The 16,903-nt window shown below is 46.1% G+C and overlaps 1 protein-coding gene across 3 annotated transcripts in view; it reads left to right on the top strand.

Moving 5' to 3' along the window:
* The first annotated feature begins 970 nt into the window (after window positions 1–970).
* The window catches only part of CLPB (ClpB family mitochondrial disaggregase), a 145,079-nt gene continuing 129,146 nt past the window's right edge, over window positions 971–16,903 (top strand). For all 3 annotated transcript variants that reach the window (XM_059930874.1, XM_059930875.1, XM_059930876.1), the window contains exons 1-2: window positions 971–1,431; window positions 4,874–4,925. In XM_059930874.1, coding sequence (XP_059786857.1) covers window positions 1,029–1,431; window positions 4,874–4,925 — 455 coding nt within the window. In that variant the 5' untranslated portion in view covers window positions 971–1,028. The remainder of the gene's footprint in view (window positions 1,432–4,873; window positions 4,926–16,903) is intronic.

Raw genomic sequence — 16,903 nt, forward strand, 5'->3', positions numbered from 1 at the left:
GATGTGTTAAAGTGAAAAAATAAAGTCCCTGTGTCGTGGGTCTCACATCTACTGGAGAAAGACAATAAACAAAACAAATAAGTATTTAGTATGTCAGGTGGTTAAGTGCTATGAAGAAAAAGTAGGCAGGATAAGAAAGGGGAAGGAAGATTGCTAATTTAAATAGAGTCATCTGGGAAGGCTCTGATACTGTGAAGTAAGTGCAGGAGCTGGAACTGGCATAAAGAAGAGCTTCCTCCTTTGCCTACCAGTGGGTTCACTCTGGAGAAGAGAGGGCAGGTTGGGGGTGCAGAGAGTCAGAAGACTTGAGCTTTATTTATTGATTTACTGACAAATCCTTTCACTTTTGAGCCTAAATTTCCTTCCCTGTATACGGGAATTATAGTCCTTGCCCAGGTTCCCATATGCAGCTACCATGAGGATGAGATGAGATAGCCCATGTGAAAGCCCTTTGAAAATAAGACAAGCAAGATTAGGCGTCAGCTTTTCAACCGAAAGGAAGTCTGTGTAGGAAAAGAAAAGGAATTCCTATTTCAGGTGTACCAGTTACCTAGATATCTTTTTGAAAGCAGTCCCAGGCTGAAAAGAGATATAGGCTAAAAGAAATAAACATAAGTTTCATAATTGGCCTTCGCTGAAGATTCCTGTTTACTTTACAACAGTTCGAAATTGCGTCGCACGTTTTAACTAAACTTGGAAAGCGGCTCTGGAATTCCAACCTTAACTCTTGATCGCCGCGCCCCTACTTGGTTGTTTCCCTTCTTGCCACGCCCCCCCCACCCGATCTCCATTTCCCAACATGCCTCGGGCTCCCGTAAGTCGGCAGTCATTCTGGCGCAAGTTCCAGAGCCTTCTGGGAAGTGTAGTTTATTTTTTCCTCCTCTGCGTCAAGATCTAGGGCTGTGGACTACCACTCCCGTGAAGTAGTGCGTAATTCCACTACGCGGCGTCTTCGAACGCGCCGCGGCAGCCATGTTGGACGTGGCCAGCACAGGGGCCGGCACCAGGGGGTTACCGAAGCCGCTGTCATGATGCTGGGGTCCCTGGTGTTGAGAACAGCGCCGGCGCCGCGGCTGCTCCTCCAGCTGCTTAGGTCCCCATCGCTCCGGAGCCGTGGGAGTGCCACCGACCGGAGTGTGACCACCGGGGGACGCGGAGAGCCTCAGTGGCTGAGGGCAGCCATCGGGGGGCGCCCTGGAACATCGCCGGCCTTACTCACCAGAGGAGGGACAGCCACTGCGGGGAGCCAGAGAGGAGGTACCGAGACCCCCTGCCTCGCAGCCGCCACGTGGGGACGCCTTCCTGGCCCCGAAGACACTCTGCCTGGACAGGACAGCTGGAACGGGGTCCTCAACAGGGCCGGAATGGGCGTGTGGGCGCTGGCGACGGTGCTGGTGGTACACTGTTACAGCAAGAGCCCGTCCAACAAGGGTGATTATCGGGACAGTATGGGTTTGTGGAAGTGGGAGGCGGGAGGAGTGTCCTGACTCCTTATCTTTGGAGGGTGGGAGTTGCATATAGATTTAAACCACCGGAGCCTCAGTCCTGGTAGGACCTAGACATCATCAGGTCATAGAGCAGGCCGAAGAGTTCAGTGTCTCTGAGTTGTATAATTTCCCAAATTGTACAACTATTATTGTATAATAATACAGTTATTACAGGTCAGCCTCCCTTCTTTGAGCATCACTTTGTCCATCTGTACAATGGGAGCATTTTCTCTACCGTATCGCCTGGTTCAGTTCCTCTTTTAAGAGGTCTCCAAGGAACCGCGCGTGTTTTAAGGGCAACCATTAGATGGTTTAGAGAAGTTGCCCTCCCTAAGGTGGCCTAAGAAAGGAAGAGGAGACTTGGTTTCAATGCCAGCTTTGGCCCTGCTCGCCCCTTGCTCCTCTCTAGCTTCAGTTTACCCACTTATACAGTGAAGGATGATTTCTCAGTACTCTTACAGTGCTGTTATTTTGACTCTTCTTGGAGTTCAGCAGCATGGGTGTATCCATCAGGGAGACTCCTAAGGTTTTGCTGTGCCTGGTCTCAGGCATGAGGTGATCTTGCTATGTGGGGCAGTTGGCAGGAGAAGGAAGACAAGGAAGTGGCTCTGTAGAGCCCCAGAGCAATCATGGGGGCTGGCTGACCCAGGTTGGCATCCCCCCTGGGTGCATGGAGCCGAGCAGGGACTGGGAGAGCAGGCAGAGAGCTAGACTTCTGGCCTACGTGGGTCCAACTACTCAGGTTCTCAGCTTTTCCTCAAGGGAGAAGACTAAGGCATGGTGTTCCTAGATTCCATGCATCCCAAGCTCTGAGATTTTGGACCAAGAGGAGGGACTCCCTTGACATTCATTTGTTTATTCAGCAGATGTGACCAGCTATAAAGGAAGGGCCTTGGATGGGGAGTAAGGACACCTGGGATCTTGTTTTGGTTCTACCTCTTAACTCCCATTGTGACTTTGGAGTTTTGCTCCTCCTCACTGGTCCTCTGTTTTCTCATCTACAAAATGAGGGTGTTGAAATAGAACCCCTAAGGGCTTTTCTAGCTTGGGCATGCTATGATTCTATTACTTCCAATAATTTTATGAATACTCTGTGTGTGCCTACTTTGGAGCTTGATGTAGAACTCCTAACTTAACACAATGCCAGTTAAGGGGACAGTGCAGGCAGTTAGACCTGTGGGTCTGGTGAGTGGTCTGACAGTGTGTTGTTGGGGGATCAGAAGGCCAGCAGGGTCAGGAAAGCCTTCCTGAATGATTGGAGACCTTCCTGGAGGATGGGGAATTTGAACTTGAGTTCCGAAGGATAAGGCAAAGATGAAAAGGAGAGTGAATATTGTGAGCTCCATGAGAGCAGCGAGTGCATCTTGATATTTTCAGGTTGATGCCAGCTCCCTTCCTTAATACTTTCACGTTGTTTGTCCACCATAGTCTCTGGTATTTAGTGTAGGTACTTAGTAAATGTACCTTGAGATGGTTTGTATTCTATGCAGAGGTTTCCAGGAACAAAGATAAAGTAGTCGCAGGTCAGCTTGGCATGTATAGAGGCTAGCAGAGTGTCCAGCCTGGTTGGAGGACAGGGGGTCTTTGGAATGAGGTGAGAGCAGATGGAGTGGGGTCTGGATATCAGGCACGAGGGTTTGGAAAGGTTGGAATTCTCCTGTAGGCAATGGAAAGTTGATGAGCAGGGAATGTTCCGAGGCCAGTATGTTTAGAAGGATGGGGGGGAGGTGTCCAAGGTCTTGCCTTAGAGCTTTTGGGGGGCTCCAGATTGGACTTTGTGGCGTGTGAACCCCAGCAAAGAGACTAGGGTCTGTTCACCAAAATAGACAATGACCAAAACCATGACCAGTTCAATCCTTCTGACCTGCCAGTTACCCTGTCCCCTTACTTTGAGTTGTAAGCTGAGACCCTCAGCGCAGCACAGTCATTACTGCTCTTTAGGAGCCAGGAGGCCCTGGTTCTGATCTCAGCTCATTCCTCACTCCCTCTGTGACCTTGCAGAGGCCACTTCTTTTTGAAGACTGAGGGGAGAGTGGATACAGCAATATCTGAGGAAGGCTTGTTTCCCTTCTAGCTAGGGGCTGCCCAAACATGCCTGGGTGTGCGTTGGGAGAACAACTGGGGAAGGTAACCAAGGAAGACCTGGCCCTGCAGTCTAGGCCAGGAGGTGAGGTGGAGGCATATGCATAGGTCTGAACCACAGAACTGATTTGTATATGCATGATAAGGTGGATATTGTACATGTGAGGAAACTGAGGCTCAGGAGGTTAGGTAAGTTAGCCAGGTCATACAGAAAGTAAGTGGCAGAGTTAGGACTGGAGCCCGAGTCTGCTCCTTCCACCCTGCTCCAGTGCTTCCTCTCATGTTTTACTGGGTGACTCTCTTGGCTGGACTGAGAGCTCCTTGAGGCAGGGATGGGTACGAGTCTGTCCAGTGCCCATCAGTGGAGCTCAGGACCAGCTGGGCTCAAAGTGTTCCACCGGCCCAGGAAAGAATTGTGCCTCTGCTGACTTTTGAGTTTTTTCGAGCCAGGCAGCTTTTCCTTTTGGCCACAAGGTGGTGCCAACAGCCTACAGGCTGTCCAGGCCAGGCCAGACTTAACATTGCCTTTCTGCTAGGCCTGGTGATTCCTAAAGGATTGATTGGAACCCTCTGCTTTGGATCTCCCTTTGTTGGGCTTGGCACTTGGGTGTTTGCAGATTTTTCAGCCATTATTTCATTTCTTTAGTATTTCTTTAGCATCCTTGTGAGGCCGTCAGGGCAGGGATTACTGTCTGCTTTGTAGTCAGGGAAGCTGGGGTTGAGAGGGAGAGGGGCTGCCATAGCACATGGTGAATAGCGGGCAGAGTGTATTGGAGCCTGGCCTCCTGGTCGAGGCTGTCTCCACTCTCAGAGGGGCCCACATCCCTGCCTGCTCCTCCCTATCCTGTCCCTCTTGCTGGGCTTGTGACCTGTGACATCAAGATTCAAAACTAGGCTGAGAAACTGAAGTTGGGGGAGAAAGTGGGGCAAGGTAGGGGGATGATTAATAACAACAGTGATAATCACATAAACCTGCAGAGCTTTATAGCTCATGAAGAGTGAAGGAGTTCACACACTGATTACTGTAGGCCACACGTGGTACTAACACGTTATTTGGATCACCTTTGTGATGAGAGTTAAGCGTTTGGGCTCTAATAGAAAGATGTGGAAGGCAGGTTGTTAACAGAGGCTACCACGTAGGCAGGGGATGACTAGCTTTCTCTTTGTATATCTTGGCATCCTTTCACTTGCTAAAGCCCATGTTTCTGAAGTGCCTCCACTTCCACTGTCTTACTGGGCCCTCCAAGCAGCCCTGAGGGGTAGGTCCTGGCCAGGGATTTGACCAGTGCCCCCTCTCTCTTCAGATGCAGCCCTGATGGAAGCTGTGCGAGCCAACAATGTCCAAGAAGTCAGCAGGTGAGTGTCATATCCCAGGCCTTGCTCTCCCGCGCAGGAGGGCTGAGCGGGATGGGCCCCTTGCTCTGGTGGTGGCTCTGCCTTGGAGGAAATCCTCACAGTGAGCTGGGAACTGAACCCTGTGGCTTCCTTGTAGTCACCGAGTCACTTGGGCTCCTTTGGCCCAGGTCAACCCTTAGATATTTTAAGGTAGAGAATCAGTCCCTGTGTCTTTTTTCTGGCCCCAAACATCCCCGGATCCTTTGGCTGTTTTGTTCTTTGAAGGGTGTGGTTTGGCGTTCCTGTACATCCTGTAGGTTCTTCAATGAATCTTCCAGTTTGTTCTTGTTTCTCTGTGGGATTGGTCACTTGTAATTGCTTGTTGCCTGGATGGGGTGCAGGTGGGCACCAGTGGAGAGGCTTGGAGATTTGAGAGGGAGCTGGAAGAGACCTTTCTGCCATAGCAGCCTGCCTGCAGGGCTGGGTGCACATGCTGGGCCCCTGCCCAGGGGCTGACTGCATTTCTAGCCTCCCTGGCTCAGCTGTTCCCCTAGTGACCACTAGTCAGTTAGATCTGAGACTTGTTCTTGCTCAGGGACAGGACTTGACTCGGGCCTCAGCCTGGTGCCCAGGGCAGGGCAGAGTCTGTGTTCTGGACGGATGCTCAGACGTAGGGCATCAGTATGGGGCTGTTGTTTAGGGGCAGAGGCTTCATTCTTGGTGAAACTAGTGGCCCGCATTAGACCTAACTTTGGCCATTTTTTTGCCTTTTGTATAGAGCTAGGTGGCCATAGGACACCCTCCCTTCCCTGCCACCACGTCCACATTTTAAACAGGAAGTCAGGTGTTAGGAGAGGCTGTCACTGCACCCAGCACTGCACACCCGTTGGTGCTCTTCCTCACTCCAGTTGCCTGAACATACAAGAAAGTGTTGAAAGGCAGTCACAGCCCCCATCAAGACTTACTGCTTTGATTCCCTTTCATTTTATCTGCAGCATTATTATTGATTCTCAAGGGTGCTTTTGAGTATTAATGTTCAAGGCTTAGTTTTTAATAAACCACTTTTGGAAGTATGGGCTGGGAGTTGTTTCGTAGCCAAATAAATATGATGGAGCAATAGTTTAATAAACATGCGATGATGCATCTTTAAAACCAAGCACAGATGTCAGCTTGTTGTTACAAGAGCCATTCATAACTGCAGGCAGTGCGTGGCCAGAAACAGATGAGCCTCGTTTCCTTCTGCTGCAGTACGATGGCATGAGGGGGCGGAAAGTGTCTGTGCCCCGTCCTTTAAGGCCTTTGCTGACCCTTTAATCACCTGCTGATGACTGCTGAGGTAACTGCTGCCAGGCTGCTGCTTTCCTCTGGCGAGCCAGTGTAGGCAGTGCATTTACAGAGCAGCAGTGCTGTGAATCCACCTTTCCATTATCTAGGGGAGGCTGAGTTTACCCTGTTCCATTGAGCCCCCAAGGGTTGATTGATTTAGCTCTTTCAAATACACATTTTTCTCATTAGCAGGTAAACCGCTGCCCCAAAATTACAGGAAGTGATTGAATTTATGTTGTGTGTGTGATTCAGAACATTCATCCTTGCCTGTGTGGATAGGGTCTGTAGGGACTTTCCTGTGTGTCACCAGTCTCTAACCTGCCTTTCTCCTGCCTCCTCTTGTCCTATCTCTCTTGGTCATGATGACTCAATCAGAATCTCCCTTCACCCCTCGTGAGGGGGTCAGAGATGAGCAAGGCACAGACCCTGCCCCTCAGAACTGACAATCTCCCCGCTCCACCACCACCTGGTCTCAAGGAAACAAACATGTAACCTACCAATCACAGTTCTTCCCACTCAGAGAGCTAGACCTACAGGTACGGGTGGGGAGAGCCCGACCACCCTTGCTAGAAGGAAGCTTTCTTGAATTCCTACCGCAGGTCCTTGTTTAGCCTTTTTACGCCCTAGACTCTGCACAGGTGCTTAACGCTACCCCTAATTTCTTCCTCTGTGTGTCCTGGCCTTTAGTTCTGCCCAACAGACCTGCTGATACCAGGATAGAATTCCATTCTCAATTTTAAAAAAATATTTACTATAGTTTATACGTGGTTGGGTCACCATGTGTATGATGTGTGGTTAAATCAGTATTTGGAATAAAACTCAGACCTGGTAATAATATTGTCCTCTACCCTCCTTTCCTCCTTGCCCTCTCTGGATTCTATGCTGTGTGTGTCTCTGCCCTGATGGCCCCCTACCTTCCGCTGGCCCCAGAGTCTTGGGAGAGCTCTGGATAGTGAAGGGCAGCAATCTGAAGCTCTTCTGCTCAGAGGCGGGAAATTTCATCATCCTCTTTAAGGATACTCTGGAATCTGTAGTTCCTAGGTTCTAGGTGTGGGCCCTCCACACAGATGGCTCTCTGTACACGGTGCTCATTACCCTCTGCTTAAAGCCTCCCAGCGTCAGCTCAAGTCCTACAGCCCTTGTGAAGACTTCCTTGACTCCTCCCAGCTGAGTGTGATCTTCCCGTTGCCCCACACCTGCCTGCTGGTCTGGGAAGGTACGTGGGTCATCTAGGAAGAGCCGTGTTAGCCATGGCAGGAGAGGAATCCTTTGCTAGAAGAGAGGTTGGAGGTCAGGTGGGAGAAGCAGGGCTGAACATCAGGACTGAGGAGGCACTCAGCCCATGAACAGGAAAACCAGTGCGGTTCCCATGCTGCCCAAATCAGGAACAGATGAGGAATCCTCATGCAGCAAGCCAACAGCTCTGGACAGCCACCTGAAGTGTGGGCACTGTTGACCTGTTTTATGTAGAGCTGGCTAACCGTTTGTGGTATAGGCCTGCCTGGCTAAAGGGGCAGGGAAGGTTCTGCCACTCGCCACACTCTTTTTTATATTAAGAAGGTTTGGGCTAGACTTCACCTTAAACCACTGGATTGTGTGCCTCCCCAGGGCAGGGACAAGGTCTGATTTCCCACATGTCTTATCCTCTTCTCCAGCATAGTGAAAGTTGGGGAAAGCTGCTTTTTTTTTTTTTTTTTTTTTTGATTTCTTAACCTTGAGGCGCTTAAAGGCTTAGGTTTTTTGTTTTTGTTTTTAATTAATTAATTAATTAATTTTATTTTTGGTTGTGTTGGGTCTTTGTTTCTGTGCTAGGGCTTTCTCTAGTTGTGGCAAGTGGGGGCCACTCTTCATTGCGGTGCGCGGGCCTCTCACTATCGCGGCCTCTTTTGTTGCGGAGCACAGGCTCCAGATGCGCAGGCTCAGCAATTGTGGCTCACGGGCCCAGCTGCTCCGCGGCACGTGGGATCTTCCCAGACCAGGGCTCGAACCCGTGTCCCCTGCATTAGCAGGCAGATTCTCAACCACTGTGCCACCAGGGAAGCCCCGGGAAAGCTGCTTTTTACTGACTTTTCAGCAAACCTGAAACAGGCAATCCAGAGTCTTATTTCCATACTCCCATTTGCTATATCAGAGGAAGGCTGGGTCCCTTTTTCTTCCCATTGTCCTCGCCTCCTTTCTCCCTGTGTGGCAGCTGTTTCCTTCCTCCCCCAAGGCACTTACACCTTGTCAGCAAGTTCAGGTCTGGCTCTTCAGGAGTGGAAGCCCAGGCCTCAGGCCCCTGTCCCACCTGTCAGCAGCATGAGCAGGTGGCCCTGCTCCTGGGCTCAGCCCAAACCCAAGCCTGGCTTCTGGACTCAGGAACCACTCACCCGAAACCTAGGGCACAGGGCAGTCTGAAGGCACATCTGTCCAACCTCGGGCTGAGCCATGTGAGGAGCTGTCGGGGCTGGCAGAAGTGAGGCCTCCTGTTCTCCCAGTGGAGATCACATTTCCTTTCGAACAAACTTGGGCGAAAGACTATACCCCTACCCACTTCCCTTCTCCCGGCAGGGAGCTGGACCTTTGCTGAGTGCTTTTTTTGTTGTTTTTTTGGTTTTTTAAAAATTTATTTATTTTATTTTTGGCTGCGTTGGGTCTTTGTTGCTGCGCACAGGCTTTTCTCTGGTTGCCGCGAACGGGGGCTACTCTTCGTTGCGGTGCGCTTCTCATTGCAGTGGCTTCTCTTGTCGCGGAGCATGGGCTCTAGGCGCACGGGCTTCAGTAGTTGTGGCTCGCAGGCTCTAGAACGCAGGCTCAGTAATTGTGGCACACGGGCTTAGTTGCTCTGCGGCATGTGGGATCTTCCCGGCCCAGGGCTCAAACCCGTGTCCCCTGCATTGGCAGGCAGATTCTTAACCACTGTGCCACCAGGGAAGCCCTCTGCTGAGTGCTTAACTCAGTTGTTTCCATCCGCCCAAGTGCTTTTTAAAAGAAGGATGTCTGATGGTGTCATTCTTGGACTGCAGACTGCCTGCCCTTTCTCTCCAGGATTCATTTGTTCATTTGACAAAATTTTACTGTGCACCTGTCATATGCTGGGTTGTATACTTGGCACAGGGGACATCTGACCACTCATGATTCCTCCCCTCAGTGAAGGAGTCTGGGGAAGACTGTGGTAACACAGTGTGATCACTGCTGAGACAGGAGGCCAGCATATGTCACTAATCAACCTGGGGGACCAGAGAAAATGTCCTAGAGGAAATGACACCTCTCGGACATTTCCTAGTGAAAAAGATTAGAGTCTTAAAATATCAGGAGGGCTTAACAAATAGAAGGAGAAGGCATTCCAGGTAAAGGGAACAGTGTAAGTGATAGCACTGAGGCAAGAAACAGCCTAGAGTGTGTGGGAGGAGGGGAAATTATATACTGTTTGGTGTTGCTGGATCACAGCCTGAGGCCAGGAGAGACTGGAGATAGGAAGGGACCTGGTCATGGAGGGCATTGTCCATTTGTCCCTCAGTCACTCACCTGTCCGGCCTGTCCGTTGTGCCTAGCCCTGAGCTAAATTTGTGTTGGTGGCAACAAAATGAGGAAGGGGAAGCAGTACTTGCTCTGGAGGAGCTCATTGACCCTCTTCTCAGGTGAAGAGGGAGCACATAAGTCAAAAATCGAGAACCAGCAAAACAAGGCACAAGTTGCCTAACTTCTATAAGACTAAGTAACATGGAAATATAATACCTATAACTTACAGAGTTGTTGAGTGTTCATTAATAATAATAGAATTATTACTTAGTTCAACCAATATATATGAGTGCTTATTAGGAGCTAGGCGTTGGACTGAGTGCTGGAGGTACAGTGGTGAACAAGATTGGCACAGTTCCCGCCCTCTTGGTACTTACAGTCTAACCGGGAGCCAGGTGACGAATTATGCAGTTATAATTATGTACTTCAAAGTGATGAACAGTTTGTATCTTCAACAAATGGTGCTGGGACAACTGGATATCCACATACAAAAAAGTGCAGTTGGAGCCCTACCTCACCTATACACAAAAATAAACTCAAAATGGATCATAGACCTAAATGTAAGAGCTAAAACTATAAAACTCTTAGAAGAAAACATAGGATTAAATCTTTGTGACTGTGGGCTAGGCAAAGCCTTCTTAGATATGGCACCAAAAGCATAGGAAACCAAAGAAAAAATTAGATAAATTGGACTTCATGGAAATTAAAAACATTTGTTTTCAAAGGACACTTTCAAGAAGGTGAAAAGACTCTCCCACAGAAAAGGAGAAAATATTTGCAAATTATATGAGATTTGCATCCAGAATATGTAAAGAACTCTTACAACTCAGCAATAAAAAAGTTAACCCAATTTAAAAATGGACAAAGGATCTGAATAGACATTTTTCCGAAAAAGATTTTCAAATGACCAATAAGCACGTGAAAAGATGCCAAACATCATTAGCATTAGGGTGATGCTAATCAAAGCCACAATGAGATACCGCTTCTCACCCATTAGGATGGCTGTAATCAGAAAGACATAATAGCAAGTGTTGGTAAGAATGTGGAGAAATTGGAATCCTCATATATTACTGGTGGGAATGTGAAATGGTGTAACTGCTTTGGAAAACAGTTGGCAGTTCTTCAAAATATTAAACAGAGTTACCTTATGATCCAGCAAGTCTACTCCTAGGTATGTACTGCAGAGAAATGAAAACATGTATATTAATGTACTTGTACATGAACGTTCACAGCAGCATTATTCATAGTAGCCTAAAGAGGGAAACAACTCCAAAGTCTATTAACTGATCAATGGATAAATAAAAATATGGTATAGCCACACAGTGGAATATTATTTATCAGTACAAAGAAATGAAGTACTGCTAGGTATATGCTACAACATGAATGAACCTTGGAAGCATTATGCTAAGTGAAAGAAGCCAGACACAAAAGACCACATATTATATGATTCAATTTACATAAAATGTCCAGAACAGACAAATCCATAGAGACAAAGTAGATTGGTGATTGCCAAGGACTGGAGAGGCTGGGGTTGGGAGGGAATAGGAGGTGACTGCTAATGGGTCCAGAGTTTCTTTCTGGGCCAATGAAAATGTTCTGAGGTTAGTAGTCAAGATCACACAACTCTGAATCTATTAAGAACAATTGAGTTGTGTACTTTTAATGGATGGATTTTATGGTATGTGAATTACATCTTTTTTATTTCTCCTTTTTTTTTTTTTTAGAGGAGAGTTTTTAAAATATTTATTTATTTAATTTATTTTTTGGCTGTGCCGCATGTCATGTGGGATCTTAGATCCCCGACCAGGGATTGAACCTGTACCCCCTGCAGTAGAAGCACGGAATCCTAACCACTGGACTGCCAGGGAAGTCCTGTGAAATATATCTTAATAAAACTCATTAAAAAGTGAAGTACAAGACACTTGGGAATCTAACCTTGAGTATAGGAGGGGTTAGGGGTGGGGGTATGTTGTCAGTAAGGCAAAGCATCTGAGTGAGATTGAAGTGAACTCTGAAGGATGAAGAGAAAATGAGAACATTGTGTTAGAAGGACAGTAGGTAGAAGGCCCTGAGTCAAGCAAAGATGTGAAGGAATTAGAGAAGGCCAGTATGACTGGACTCTAGAGAGTAAGTGGGAGAGGGTGTGAAATAAAGTTGGAAAGTTAAGCAAGGACCATATCACACTGGATCTGTTGGCCAAGTTAATGATTTTTATTTTTACTAAGAACAATGGGCAGCCATTGAAGAATTTTAAGGTGTGTGTATGTGAGAGAAAGAGAGAGACACATACATGGTGACATGATCTAGATCTGTAATTTTAAAAGATCACTCTGGCTGCTCTGTGGAGAATAGATTGATAGAGCTGTGGTGGATGCAGAAGACCGGTTGAAAGTGACTGGAGTAGTCCAGACCAGAGAGGATGATGGCAGGTGGTGACTTGAAGTAAGATGTCAGTAGCAGAGATGGGGGAGGTAAGCTAGACAGGACTTGGTGATGTGCAGAACAGTATCAGTACCTGGTATGTAGTAGGTACTCAATATGTGAATCTTGAATGAATGAATGAATGAATAGAATTGGATACGGTTGATTAGGGAAAAGAAGGTGTTAAGAATGAATTTCTAAAAAAAAAAAAAAAAAGAATGAATTTCTGTTTCCTGGCTTGATCAGCTGTGGAGATGCTGTTACCATTCGCTGAGTTGAAGATCCTGGAGGAGGACTGGGTTGGAAGAAAAAGATGAGTTCAGTTTTGAACATGCTGAGTTTAACGTTTCAGTGAGATATTCAAGTGGAGAGGTCAACTAGGCAGTTGAGTGGGTCTTTCTGACTCTTCCTGCTATACATAGCATGCTGCCTCAATGATCGGTTTAGAGATTGTTTTGACATTTTGTTTTGATTTCTGGTTTGATGGTTTTAGGCAATAAAGTACTTCATGCCAGTTAAAAGTTTTTTACTGGACACCTTTGGAAAAAAGTCTGGTTTGATTTGCAACACAGGAAAGAAGAAAGGGTTGGGTTTTGTTGAAGGCTAAACGCATTTATTCTAGCTCTGCATTGATGGCTTGGTTTGGTTCTTGTCCCCAGATGCCCCAGCTTGGGGCTTGAGGCACTTGCTGTCCATGTGCCAGGATTAAGGTGTCCAGAATGTGCTTAGCTACAGTATAGGTAAATGTTCTGCATATTGATCCAGGGATTTTATCTAATTAACAAAAACCCTGGCTGGTAAATACATTTGGCTGTCTCGGGGCCTCAGGGAGGCTGTCTGTCTATTGATTGTTGTATCATTTTGGCTTGATGGGAAAATATTAATGATGGCATCAGAGCAACCAAAACATCTGACTCTCTTAACCAGTAAATATGTAAATGTTCTTGTGGCTTGCAGTAGGCTGAAACAAAAGCTTTATCCTAGACCAAAGGTCAAGGCCTAACTGGCATCACTCTTGTAATTTGATGCTTGTTGAGAGCGTTTTTTTGAATGCTAGGGTATAACCCACACAGGTTTTTTTGAATTCTGGGATGTTGGAAGGCAGCATGTTACAGAAAGAATACAAGGTTTTTAGGATTAGAAGACCTGGGTTCCCATAATTCAAAAAGAGTCATGTACCACATTGTTCATTGCAGCACTATTTACAGTAGCCAGGACATGGAAGCAACCTAGGTATCCATCGACAGATGAATGGATAAAGAAGATGTGGCACATATATACAATGGAATATTACTCAGCCATAAAAAAACCCGAAATGGAGTTATTTGTAATGAGGTGGATGGACCTAGAGTCTGTCATACAGAGTGAAGTAAGTCAGAAAGAAAAACAAATACCGTATGCTAACACATATATATGGAATCTACCAAAAAAAAAAAAAAAAGGTTCTGAAGAACCTAGGGGCAGGACAGGAATAAAGACGCAGATGTAGAGAATGGACTTGAGGACACGGGGAGGGGGAAGGGTAAGCTGGGACAAAGTGAGAGAGTGACAGGTATATAGATACACTACCAAATGTAAAATAGATAGCTAGTGGGAAGCAGCCGCATAGCACAGGGAGATCAGCTCGGTGCTTTGTGACCACCTAGAGGGGTGGGATAGGGAGGGTGGGAGGGAAATGCAAGAGTGAGGGGATATGGGGATATATGTATATGTATAGCTGATTCACTTTGTGATACAGCAGAAACTAACCCACCATTGTAAAGCAATTATACTCCAATAAAGACGTTAAAAAAAAAAATAACAGCTAGCAGTAATTGAGTACTTGTAATGTGCCAGGCACAATTCTAAGCTCTTTAACTATATGCTTATAACAATCCTAAGAGATAGATATCATTACCTCCACTTTATAGATAAGGAAACAAGAACAGAGAGTCAGGAAGAAGGCCAGCAGAGACAGGATTTAAACCTAGACCGTTCTAGTCGCTGTATTACCCTGGAATTACTAAGTTCATTATTATTCAGGAGACAGAATCAGTCGCTGATAGAAAAGTTACTAAAGTTTGACTGAAGTTATTAAAGTTTGCCACTGAATTTGTCACTAAATAGCTGGCTTGGATTTTAGAGAGAAGAGCAGTATGTATTTAAAATATATTACAAACCTCATCTGTTAACATCATCACGTAACTCTAAAGATGATATTTTTTATTTAAAATAGCACTGTCAGAAATTAATTCTCAGTGGTTCTCTTATATAAATAATTGGCATTAAAGTGAAGATTATTAAATTAAAAAAACAAGACCTGGGTTCCACTTCTGTCACAGTAACTGCCTCTATGACCCTTAGTAGGTCATAGACCCTCCCTTTTTGAATCTTAGTTTCCAAATCTTGTTAATGGGCTTCCCACTGAGAACTTTGAAATATAATTCTCAGGGTTAAGCTCTACAGAAAAAACTGAGCCCTTTGGGGAGGGTCCAAATCACACACTAAAACGCCAGGGCTTGCTCAAGTGGGCCTTCACCAAACAAACAATTTTGCAGAGTGGTCCAGGGCCTGGCACCTTTTCTGAGGTGTGGACTTACTGAGTCTCTGGTTGCTTGCTCCCTGGTGATGGAAAGCAACTGGGGAAGATTGGGTTAGCAGCTTTTTATGAACTTCAAGAGTAGGTGAGTTGTGGAAACAGCCAGTGAGCTGCTGAGAACCCTAGCAGAGTCAGGTGGTTGGCCAAGCCCAGGAGCAGAGAACAGCCAGGGCTTACTGGGGTGGCTTGGGGGAAGGAGGGATGGCCCTGAAGGGGAGCCCAGCCCTGGGATTGAGCCTCTAGTGCTGGCCTCACTGCTTCTTGGCTGTATGGCCTTGAGCTGGCAGTCCCTTAACTTCCTTAGTGACCTTGACTGGAAGATAACGTGCCAGGCCACCCTCCCAGGATCTCGTGAGAGTTCCAGGCAGGTGAACTCTTGTGGTCTAGAAAATTACCCATCCTTTGGGTCATCAGTGTCACGTCTTCCAGGAAGCCTTCCCTAGCCCTCCAGGTACTTGTATACTACTTCCTCTGTGATAGCACTTATCACCCTCTTTTGGGATGGGTCATCTGTTTCCTTCTCTCCCTCCCTCCCTCTCTCTCTCTCTCTCTCACAGTACTGTGAGTTTTGGAGGTGGGAGACCATTGCTGTGTTGTTCATATCTGTTCACGTAACAGTTAACAAATACTTAGAATTGTAAAAGTGTTTGGTGAATGGTAAGAATTAGGCAGACGTTAATAGTTATTTACAGTCATAATAAACCTGTAAATGGAGGAAACCTGTAAATGGAGGAACTGACATCCCTTAGGAAAAAAATAAAAATGGTGAATTAGTTCAGTCATTTATTCATTCAACAAATAGTGCCTACTGTGTGCTGGCACTGTGCTAGGCCCTGATGGATCAGTGGTTAAGCCAAAAATGTACAGACCTCACCTCATGAAGCTTAAAGCCTAGTCAGACGTTAATCATGCAAATATGAAATGACAACTGTGACAAATGCTGCAAAGGAATGGTATGGAGAATCCTGAGTGCCTCTGAGAGATTTCCTCTGGTCAGGGAAAGCTTCCCAGAGGAAGCTTGAGTCCGAAGTGAAGGAGAGGAAAAATTAACCTAGGTGAAGAAGGATAAAAAGAACTTTCCTGGCAGAAGGAACTTTTGTTTATAGAGGCCCCGTGGCAGGAGGAACAACAGCAAGTGTGAAGGACTGAAAAAGGCTGATGGGACTGCAGCTCAGAGGGGGGTGCCAGGAGCTTAGAGAATAAGCAGGTCTTGCAAGGCATTGGAGGCTGTCTATAGTAAGGAGCTTTGTCTTATTCTAACAGCAGTGACAGCTGAGTTGGGGGCGGGGCAGGGGTGGTTGAGAGGGGATTGATGTGCTCAGCTGCTCAGCAACCATTCTTTTTTTTTTTTTTTTTTTAATTCCTAGGTATTTTATTCTTTTTGTTGCAATGGTGAATGGGGTTGTTTCCTTAATTTCTCTTTCTGATCTTTCATTGTTAGTGTATAGGAATGCAAGAGATTTCTGTGCATTAATTTTGTGTCTTGCAACTTTACCAGATTCATTGATTAGCTCTAGTAGTTTTCTGGTGGCATCTTTAGGATTCTCTATGTATAGTATCATGTCATCTGCAAACAGTGACAGTTTTACTTCTTTTCCAATTTGTATTCCTTTTATTTCTTTTTCTTCTCCGACTGCCGTGGCTAGGACTTCCAAAACTGTGTTGAGTAATAGTGGTGAGAGTGGACAACCTTGTCTTTTTCCTGATCTTAGAGGAAATGGTTTCAGTTTTTCACCATTGAGAATGATGTTTGCTGTGGGTTTGTCATATATGGCCTTTATTATGTTGAGGTAGGTTCCCTCTATGCCCACTTTCTGGAGAGTTTTTATCATAAATGGGTGTTGAATTTTGTCAAAAGCTTTTTCGGCATCTATTGAGATGATCATATGGTTTTTCTTCTTCAGTTTGTTAATATGGTGTATCACATTGATTGATTTGTGTATACTGAAGAATCCTTGCATCCCTGGCATAAATCCCACTTGATCATGGTGTATGATCCTTTTATTGTGTTGTTGGATTCTGTTTGCTAGTATTTTGTTGAGGATTTTTGCATCTATATTCATAAGTGATATTGGTCTGTAATTTTCTTTTTTTGTAGTATGTTTGTCTGGTTTGGGTATCAGGGTGATGGTGGCCTCATAGAATGAGTTTGGGAGTGTTCCTTCCTCTGCAA

The sequence above is a fragment of the Balaenoptera ricei genome, chromosome 8, assembly GCF_028023285.1.
Source record: "Balaenoptera ricei isolate mBalRic1 chromosome 8, mBalRic1.hap2, whole genome shotgun sequence".
Lineage (NCBI taxonomy): Eukaryota > Metazoa > Chordata > Mammalia > Artiodactyla > Balaenopteridae > Balaenoptera > Balaenoptera ricei.